This window comes from Haliotis cracherodii, unplaced genomic scaffold (assembly GCF_022045235.1).
Source record: "Haliotis cracherodii isolate W230 unplaced genomic scaffold, xgHalCrac1.p SCAF_10, whole genome shotgun sequence".
Taxonomy (NCBI): domain Eukaryota; kingdom Metazoa; phylum Mollusca; class Gastropoda; order Lepetellida; family Haliotidae; genus Haliotis; species Haliotis cracherodii.
In genome coordinates, this window is record NW_027266265.1 from 42742384 (window position 1) to 42752999 (window position 10616).

Sequence of the window (10616 nt, forward strand, 5' to 3'; positions counted from 1 at the left end):
ATCAGAAATATCATATCATTATTCTCATATGTAGAAAAGTATAATAAAACTTTTGAGGTCAAAGATCATCTTGGACAAAATGGCGTCCTCCATAGCCATACCGAGACGGGTGCCTCTACTCTTAGTAGCAGAAAATGTATTACTACCAGGTTCATCGATGCGAATTCCAGTCAGGAGCATCAGGAAGTACGTTTCTTTGAAATGCACACGTTGTCTTCGTTTGTTTTCAGCGACATGTTTCATGATCACGTTCACAACTGTGTCAGTACGTTTGCTGTTTATGTTATTGTCACGTGACAGGTGCCTGTCAGCTGGGTCCAAATAACTTATCATTATGTAAAGAAAAGCGAAACCCTAATGAATCCACATGTATCCATTTTAATAGAGACGTTTTGCAAACGCTCACGTCTATATGTATTGTATTCAATAAGGCTTCAGATCAATGAAATAAACAACTTATCATGATTATAGACCCTAAATAAAGTTATCTTGATCCAGAAACTTCTAACATCGAGATAGTAAACTGAAGCCTGAGGTTCTGGTCTATGGACTAGATCTAGGTGTCTGCTGTTGTTTTTATGATTAACAATAAGAATTAATATTTAACATAATTGTACTTCTTGCAAGTCAGTTCAAATAATTTGGAGCCATTTATTAAATGCAACCACTGAGTGTGCTCAAAGACGTATATATATATATATATATATATACATATATTTGGTGTGATGCATTTTTCTTCTATCAAAATGAATATTACTTTTGAACATAATGTTGTGATATTATGTGGGAATAACATGATTAAGGGGATGGAGAGTTATGATTTTCAATGAACCTTCTTTCAAAAGATATATAAGCACCAACATGAACTATGTGCTTCAACTTTCAAATTAGAGTCTTAATTTTGGCTCCTGAACATTTTTCTATTCTGCACCAAAGTAATGGAACTTTTTACAGCTTTTCTTCTTCCCTCCAAGCCTTCATTTAAACTTGAAACCCAATTCTTCAGGAAAGTGTGCTACACAAATCTTATGTTTGTTTGCTGTTTAACACCGCACCCAGCAATATTCCAGCTATATGACGACAGTCTGTAAATAGTCGAGTCTGGACCTGACAACCACGTGACTGACATCATGAGCATCGATCCATGCAATTGGGATACAATGTCATGCATCAACCAAGTCAGCGCACCTGACCACCCAATCCTTTTAGTCGCCACTTACAACATACAGTCGCTTCTTACGACAAGCGTGGGTTGCTGATGACCTATTCTATTCCTGATCTTCACAGGTCTAAATGTTATGTAGTGCTATGAGCAACTATACTGACTAGATGGATGTTAACAGATAACATGTGGACTATTATTATTTTTTTAAAGATCTAATTTAAAAAATATAATGCTATATGTCAAAGGATATTGGAAGTCGAATGTAACAGCTGTGTGTGCTGAATACTCATGAACATTAGGAAAATATGTACATGCTGATGCCCCAAGGTTTATAGTTTAGTCACGGTTGTACTTCATTTTAGCATGACTATGGTGAAGAGCCGTCTCCTTGGACGAAATACACTAAGCAGTACTGTCATTGGCGTCATTCCTAAGGATCCATCCAAGGATGATGAGGTAACTTGGCATCACTTATTTAATCATCATTGGTAGGAAATAATCTTTTTCCTTTTGTGTTTTGAATAATTTTGTTACATACATGTATAAAGTAGAGGACAGTTTAGAAATTTGTTTTGAGTCATGTGACATGGTGAATATTTATAAAAAAAGATGCCTCTCTCCAACATGTCCAAAGTAGATATTATCCATTTATTTATGATTATTGGGAACAGTATTGGTGACATCGATTAATATGAAAGGATATCACTAAATTTTCTCACTGTGTTTAGTTTGGTACAATACATCTGTCTTCAGTCTTCAGCATGTTCAGCATGTTCAGGATAAAACTTGATTGTAAACCTACAATTCATTTTTTTCTATGGTTTTGTTGGCAATAATAATGAAGATGATATGAAATTGCAGCGCATAAATTAGGGTTCATTGTGAGATTCATTAAGTACAGAACAAACATTTCAGTCTGATGTAAGAAATATTTTCTAGTGATGTATTGATCATGGTCATTCTGATGATTTGGTTGTTGTATGCCTTTCATTTTGATATATGAATATAATAACCATCTTCATGTTATTAATCAAACTGACACTTTTCAATTTTCTCTAAATTAAATTTGTAGGATGATGAGTTAACAGCACTCCATTCAATAGGCACAGCTGCTGTTGTTGTTCAGATAACTGGTACCAACTGGCCAAGACCAGCATACACATTACTTGTTACTGGATTGTGCCGGTTTAAGGTGGAATCAATACTTCAGGAAACACCCTATCCTATTGCCATGGTTACACAGTTGGACAAACTTTCTGACAATGACCGAGGTAAGTTTCAATAGTCACACCAACATGGTCAAAGGTTTGGGTCTTAGAAGTTGGAATTATTTGTTTAATAGGAAGTTTGTGAGGCAACAGCTGACAAGTGACATATGTTTAAAACTTATACACTTCTGTCCTCTGGGATTTATCTAAACCTGCGCGGAGGCCAAAATTTGGTCCTAAATCTGCAACAAATGTCAGTGAAAATTACCAAATGGTAATACATCATTTCCCAATTCATGTTAATATCATTACAACTAAAAAAGTGGCTTGGTCAAAGTGACTTCTATTTCACTAATAACAGGACAATTAAATAGGAAGAGCCTTTGATGCAATATTTCAATACAATATTTCAATGCAATGTTGAAATACCTCTGAAACTTAAGAAAATAAGAAATACCAAGTTTGAACGATATAACAGTTTGTTCCCATTTTGCCTGCCAAGGGAAGTTTGGATTCCTAGATAAATCCATGGTCCTGAAAATGTTTTCAAACCATGGATCAACTGAGACTTGGCAAAATCCTCTCAATGAATGCAAGAGCTGTACACTAAAAGCTCAACATTCTAGGCAGATTCACATTTGACCCAGCTAAATGCTCATTTGAGTGTTTCACAAATATGCAAACCATATGTGTATTATGTCTATTTTTTGTTATTGAAGACGATATGGATGAAAATCAAGAGCTCACTGCATTAGCGGAGAATTTCCGTGACCAGGCTGCCAAACTTGTAGAGATGCTCGATATCTCGATCCCAGTTGTTGCCAAGTTGAAGGTAACCATAGTAACCTTCGTGTTCAGAAGAGTTTAACAAATTTGTAGATGCTGAATAATGATTCCTCTTGGATTTAGTATCTTAAACTATGCTCTTTACATTCCCTGTGGTGGTGCCAGAATCCTATTTGTCTACTGGAGGATTCACTGTTACATTGATATATTGTATGTCTCTTTCTATTTGTGTAGCAGTCATAACTCTTTACTTGATTTGAATCCTTGGCAGAAAATGCTTGAAAATCTGCCGAGTCAGCATCTTCCGGACGTGTGTGCAGCCATTGTGAAAGCTTCCTACACAGAGAAGATTCAGGTGCTGGATGCCGTGGACCTGACGGACCGGTTCAAGAAGGCTCTTCCCCTGCTGATGAGGCAGATTGAGGTGCTAATAGAGGCAGCATAGAGGGTTCGATACATAGAGCTAGAGGGGCGGTCCCGTAGCCTAGTGGTTAAAGCGTTCGCTCGTCACGCCGAAGACCCGGGTTCGATTCCCGACATGGGTACAATGTGTGAAGCCCATTTCTGGTGTCCCTCGCCGTGATATTGCTGGCGTAAAACCACACTCACTCACTCACTCACTCACTCACTCACTCACTCACTCTCACTCACTCACTCACTCACTCACTCACTCACTCACTCACTCACTCACTCACTCACTCACTCACTCACTCACTCACTCACTCACATATAGCTAGTACATGAGAGTTTGTCAGATACCAGTTTTCTTACAAGCAATGATACAAGCACACCTGTGTATTTGTAAGAGTGAATATTATCCTACCCTATTTCTTATCCTGGGGATGAAATTCTCTTGTGTCAGGATGATTCTCCCTGGTGAATTTGAACCCATACCAGTGTGGCACTAAGGTAGGATACTATACTCTAGAGTAAAACTTCCCCCGGGATGATATTTAGGTAGGATATAATCCTTGCTTACATATGAACTGTCTGTTCCAAATGTTTTTGAATCAACTAGCATGGACTTGTCATATGACATCCATACTTTGAAACTAATGCTAGTCCACTCGCCTAAGACTACTAACTTGTGCTGAGGCATCCAAAGATGGTAGTCCCCATTGACTAGTAGCGTTTGAAGGCTATAACTCTCAACCAGTTCTCAATGTTTCAGTTTTGCTATGGATTTGAACTGAATTAAACTGACAGAAAATGTAAACATAGTAAACATTGTTGTCGTGGTCAATCAGGACCAGCTACAAACTCTGAGAACTACGGAATCAAGGTTTACAAGTCTAAAAAACCCACAAATTTCTAAGGCTGTACATTATTTCCAGTGTTAATCTAAGGAGTTAATTTGCTAAGGTTACTAGATTAAAAGAAATTGTACTAGTCCCTGGCTTTGGACTAGTGGCTAAAGTTGCAGGATGTATAAATCTCTATTTATCTACTACTAGGGTCTAAAGCTTCTTCAGCGGGCGCGGAAGGATGGCAAGGTGGAAATTGTGACGCGGAAGGAAGGTTCAAGGCCAACCAACATGCGGAATCTGTTCCGGAAGCTGAGCACAGACTTGGAGGAGGAGGATGGAGACAACGAGTCGGACGACCTGGACCTGGAGCAGAAGATAAAGTATGCTCAGTGACCAGCTTGTTGTAGTGGTGGATCACTGCCATGATAGAGGGGTAGACTGTGTTCCCAGAAGATTTAAGTACACTCAGTGACCAGCTTGTTGTAGTGGTAGATCACTGCCATGATAGAGGGGTAGACTGTGTCCCCAGAAGATAAAGTACACTCAGTGACCAGCTTGTTGTAGTGGTAGATCACTGCCATGATAGAGGGGTAGACTGTGTTCCCAGAAGATAAAGTACACTCAGTGACCAGCTTGTTGTAGTGGTAGATCACTGCCATGATAGAGGGGTAGACTGTGTTCCCAGAAGATAAAGTACACTTAGTCACCAGTTTGTTGTAGTGGTGGATCACTGCCATGATAGAGGGGTAGACTGTGTCCCCAGAAGATAAAGTATGCTCAGTAACCAGCTTGTTGTAGTGGTAGATCACTGCCATGATAGGTGGGGTAGACTGTGTCCCCAGAAGATTTAAGTACACTCAGTGACCAGCATGTTGTAGTGGTAGATCACTGCCATGATAGAGGGGTAGACTGTGTCCCCAGAAGATAAAGTACTCTCAGTGACCAGGTTGTTGTAGTGGTAGATCACTGCCATGATAGAGGGGTAGACTGTTTCCCCAGAAGATAAAGTACTCTCAGTGACCAGGTTGTTGTAGTGGTAGATCACTGCCATGATAGAGGGGTAGACTGTGTACCCAGAAGATAAAGTACTCTCAGTGACCAGCTTGTTGTAGTGGTAGATCACTGCCATGATAGAGGGGTAGACTGTGTCCCCAGAAGATAAAGTACTCTCAGTGACCAGGTTGTTGTAGTGGTAGATCACTGCCATTATATGGGGTAGACTGTGTCCCCAGAAGATAAAGTACACTCAGTGACCAGCATGTTGTAGTGGTAGATCACTGCCATGATAGAGGGGTAGACTGTGTCCCCAGAAGATAAAGTACACTCAGTGACCAGCTTGTTGTAGTGGTAGATCACTGCCATGATAGAGGGGTAGACTGTGTTCCCAGAAGATAAAGTACACTCAGTGACCAGCTTGTTGTAGTGGTAGATCACTGCCATGATAGAGGGGTAGACTGTGTCCCCAGAAGATTTAAGTACACTCAGTCACCAGCTTGTTGTAGTGGTAGATCACTGCCATGATAGAGGGGTAGACTGTGTTCCCAGAAGATAAAGTATGCTCAGTGACCAGCTTGTTGTAGTGGTAGATCACTGCCATGATAGAGGGGTAGACTGTGTCCCCAGAAGATAAAGTACACTCAGTGACCAGCTTGTTGTAGTGGTAGATCACTGCCATGATAGAGGGGTAGACTGTGTTCCCAGAAGATAAAGTACACTCAGTGACCAGCATGTTGTAGTGGTAGATCACTGCCATGATAGAGGGGTAGACTGTGTCCCCAGAAGATAAAGTATGCTCTGTGACCAGCTTGTTGTAGTGGTAGATCACTGCCATGATAGAGGGGTAGACTGTGTCCCCAGAAGATAAAGTATGCTCTGTGACCAGCTTGTTGTAGTGGTAGATCACTGCCATGATAGAGGGGTAGACTGTGTCCCCAGAAGATAAAGTACACTCAGTGACCAGCATGTTGTAGTGGTAGATCACTGCCATGATAGAGGGGTAGACTGTTTCCCCAGAAGATAAAGTACTCTCAGTGACCAGGTTGTTGTAGTGGTAGATCACTGCCATGATAGAGGGGTAGACTGTGTTCCCAGAAGATAAAGAATGCTCAGTGACCAGCTTGTTATAGTGGTAGATCACTGCCATGATAGAGGGGTAGACTGTGTTCCCAGAAGATAAAGTATGCTCAGTGACCAGCTTGTTGTAGTGGTAGATCACTGCCATGATAGAGGGGTAGACTGTGTCCCCAGAAGATAAAGTATGCTCAGTGACCAGCTTGTTGTAGTGGTAGATCACTGCCATGATAGAGGGGTAGACAGTGTCCCCAGAAGATAAAGTACACTCAGTGACCAGCTTGTTGTAGTGGTAGATCACTGCCATGTTAGAGGGGTAGACTGTGTCCCCAGAAGATAAAGTACACTCAGTGACCAGCTTGTTGTAGTGGTAGATCACTGCCATGATAGAGGGGTAGACTGTTTCCCCAGAAGATAAAGTACACTCAGTGACCAGCTTGTTGTAGTGGTAGATCACTGCCATGTTAGAGGGGTAGACTGTGTCCCCAGAAGATAAAGTACACTCAGTGACCAGCTTGTTGTAGTGGTAGATCACTGCCAGTGGGTGGAATGTGTCCCCAGCATCCAATTACAAGTCATAAGAGGGGATAAATTGGGAACTTGTGGGAATTCTGGTTAGAATTGTTAAATCTTTGCCCCGGTCGGTCTATGCAAATGTTTGACAAAAAATGATATTGTGTAGGCCATGCTTTGATGACCATGATGAAACTGATACCTTGCCTTCATGTTATGCTAGTGTGTTAAAGTCAATAATTCATGTATTTTATTTAAATCATACCACGGATAGCCTAGCTTTACTGCCAGTTTATTCAACCTTGATAGAAGATCCTGGTTGGAATTGGTCTTCAGCAACCCATGCTTGTCGGAAGAGGACTAACGGGATCGGGTGGTCAGGCTTGCAGACTTGGTTGATACATGTCATGATATGCCAGCTGCATAGATCAAAGCTCATGAAGTCAATCACTGGATTGTCTGGTCCAGACTTAATTTTTACAGACTGCTGTCATGTAGCTGGAATATTGGTGAATGCAGCGTTAAACAAGAAACAAACTGTCAATAATCCTAATACATGTGAATAGCAAACATGGTGTCATCAGACAACTCTTTAGCTAGGCAGTTTGAAACTAGAGTGAGTGAGAGAGTGAGTTGGGTTTTACGCCGCTTTTAACAGTATTCCAGTTATATCACGGCGTGTCAGCTTAATGTGGGAGGAAAGCCCCAAGTGATGCAGGTCTCAGACGTTTACCACTTCTGTGAAACCCACGAGCACGGGTATGGTGCTGACAAACCTAGAAACATAATCGGGGCGAACCGGGATTCGAACCCACAATCATAGGTTTCTGGCGTGCCCAAGGGACGCAACTCTGCACAGCGAATCGCGGCGCCATAGATGACTGGGCCGCCCGTGCCCCCTTGAAACTAGAGGATTCTCTGATTTTTCTGAGACTACTGCAGCTACATGTTTCTGTTATGGCAGAGCGGCCAACATGCCCGAGCAGGCGCACAAGGCGTCGATGAAGGAACTGAAGAGGCTGAAGAAGATGCCGCAGCACATGCCGGAACACGCAATGATCAGGTAACTTGCCAGGATCACTGTAGCATTCCATTTCTCAACTGATCCTTGAACAATATGATCTGATTAAGTACTGTAATGAGGGAGATTATTTCCATGGTTTCGGGCCTTGGGGTAGCCTTGTGGGTAAAGTGTTTGCTCATCTGGCTGAAGACCTGGGTTCGAATACCAGCATGGGTACAGTGTGTGAAGCCTGTTCTGCTGTCCCCTGCCCTGATATTGCTGGAATATTGCTAAAAGCGACAATTTCCCTTCTCAGAGTTGCAAGTGAGCAATTTGGCTGTGTAATGAAGTGTGACTGAGCGTTGTGTGTTGCAGGAACTACCTAGAGCTGATGGTGGAGCTACCGTGGTCCCGGCAGAGCAAGGACGCTCTGGACATCTTGCAGGCCAGGTGAGTCATGTGACATGTGGTGTAGGCAATGGTAACAGTTACAGTGACGCCAGTCTCAACCCTGTTCGTATGGAAAACACCTTTGAGATGATGACAATTGGGAACAATTGTGACACACCAGGTGAAAAGGGACCTTATGGGTGCTAGGATTCAATTGTGCTGTGACGCCATAAAGTCGTTTGATGTCAACTTACTTCAGTGAAGATCAATATGTGTGATGACTTATTTCTCTGTAATCAATATGAATTGAAGCCTGTGAATTGTATTTTTGTGTTCCGATGATGCTGTAGTTTTATAATATAATGAAAAGTCAGAATGTGATTTTTCATCCATAAGGTCCCTTATCTCATGGTTGGTCACAATTTATGATTAATGGGACATTAATGTGTACCTGTATCATCTTCAGTGGCAGAGATTAGTGATGTGATTTGATTGTGACATCAAGGTTACCGATGACATCAGAATGACCTGCAAAGCATTGTGATGCAATTTCATTGTAAAGATACCTTATAGGAGATATTGATTGATATCACCCAAGTAATATCTCCTATGAAAGCCAGTTTTCTATGATAAATAAAGGTCATATACCAAAACAGAAGTGGACTCCTAGACTTTAACTGTATAGAGTGTAATAGTTCCATCAGACTTCTACCACTGATGACATATCCTCACAGGAAGGACCTGGATGAGGACCACTATGGCCTGGACAAGTTGAAGAAACGTGTCCTGGAATACCTGGCAGTCCGCCAGCTCAAGAACTCCCTCAAAGGTCCCATCCTTTGTTTCGTTGGTCCCCCAGGGGTGGGGAAGACCAGTGTGGGACGGTCCATAGCCAGCACACTGGGGAGAGAGTTTCATAGGTAACTCAACCAGGACCTACATAGTTGCTTGTTGTTTGTTCGTTGTTGGTTTGTTGTTTTGCCTCACTCAGCAATATTCCAGCTATATGACGGCGGTCTGTAAATAATGGACTCTGGACCAGACAATCCATTGATTTATATCATGAGCATCTATCCACGTAATTGGGATCGATGACATGCTTCAACCAAGTCATGAGCCTGACCACCCGATTCCCTTAGTCGCCTCTTACGACAAGCATAGTCGCCTTTTACGGCAAGCGTTGGTTGCTAAGACCTATTCTTCCCCAGATCTTCACAGGTCAGGACCTACATAGAGTACGATTTACATAGCCTGAGAGATTGTTGGACTGCATCAAGTCTTATATCATTTTCCTCGTCAGTAATTACATTAATCATGCATTGATAATGTTTTTGTGTTTTTCTTTAGTATTGTAGGACTAACTGGATTACTTTTCATGTGTTTATGTTATGTTTACTGAAGAAAGTTTTGTATTTGTAAATGTTTTTTAACCAATCAGATTTTGTATAGGCTATGTGATACATGAACTAAACAGGCTTTTTCTGATAGTTTTGTGAATTCTGTTTGTCCACTAGGATAGCACTTGGGGGAGTGTGTGACCAGTCGGACATCCGGGGGCATCGGCGGACCTACATCGGCTCCATGCCTGGTCGCATCATTCAAGGGCTGAAGCTGGTCAATACCCACAACCCTGTCTTCCTGCTGGACGAGATTGATAAACTGGTATGTGCAGGCATTATAATTCTTTCTCAATGTGTTATAAAGTCAACTGTGACAAAGCGTATCGCCCTATGGAACTATAAAGAGTTGATAAGAGGGAAGAGTACTTTGAAGACTGGAAAATAATTATATTACCCTGAATATCTCAGGGAAATGAAAGACAGTAAGGCTTAATGAATGAGTTGTACCAGTTTTTGCAACTTTTCACAAAGACATATTTTTAATGCTTTTATGGAAAAAGAAATATAGAGCTGAGATTGATCGGAAGGAAAAATCGACCATGCCATCAAAAGCAATTTTCCAAAACCGGGTGGAGTATCTGATGGGGCTGGAGTATCTGATGGGGTTGGAGTATCTGATGGGGGTGGAGTATCTGATGGGGGTGGAGTATCTGATGGGCTGGAGTATCTGATGGGGTGGAGTATCTGATGGGGGTGGAATATCTGATGGGGATGGAATATCTGATGGGGATGGAGTACCTTATTGGGAATGGTTCATTGCCTGGCCCAGACTAGATTATATACAGGTCCCTGTGACTGAGCTGGAATATTGCTGATTGTGGCTTAAAACAACAC

General features: G+C 41.7%; 1 protein-coding gene across 1 annotated transcript in view; it reads left to right on the forward strand.

Moving 5' to 3' along the window:
- The first annotated feature begins 79 nt into the window (after positions 1-79).
- The window catches only part of LOC139450950 (lon protease homolog 2, peroxisomal-like), a 19522-nt gene continuing 8985 nt past the window's right edge, over positions 80-10616 (forward strand). The window contains exons 1-10 of the mRNA XM_071232776.1: positions 80-186; positions 1528-1621; positions 2238-2436; positions 3093-3205; positions 3431-3583; positions 4614-4786; positions 7954-8052; positions 8368-8442; positions 9117-9302; positions 9897-10044. Coding sequence (XP_071088877.1) covers positions 80-186; positions 1528-1621; positions 2238-2436; positions 3093-3205; positions 3431-3583; positions 4614-4786; positions 7954-8052; positions 8368-8442; positions 9117-9302; positions 9897-10044 — 1347 coding nt within the window. The remainder of the gene's footprint in view (positions 187-1527; positions 1622-2237; positions 2437-3092; positions 3206-3430; positions 3584-4613; positions 4787-7953; positions 8053-8367; positions 8443-9116; positions 9303-9896; positions 10045-10616) is intronic.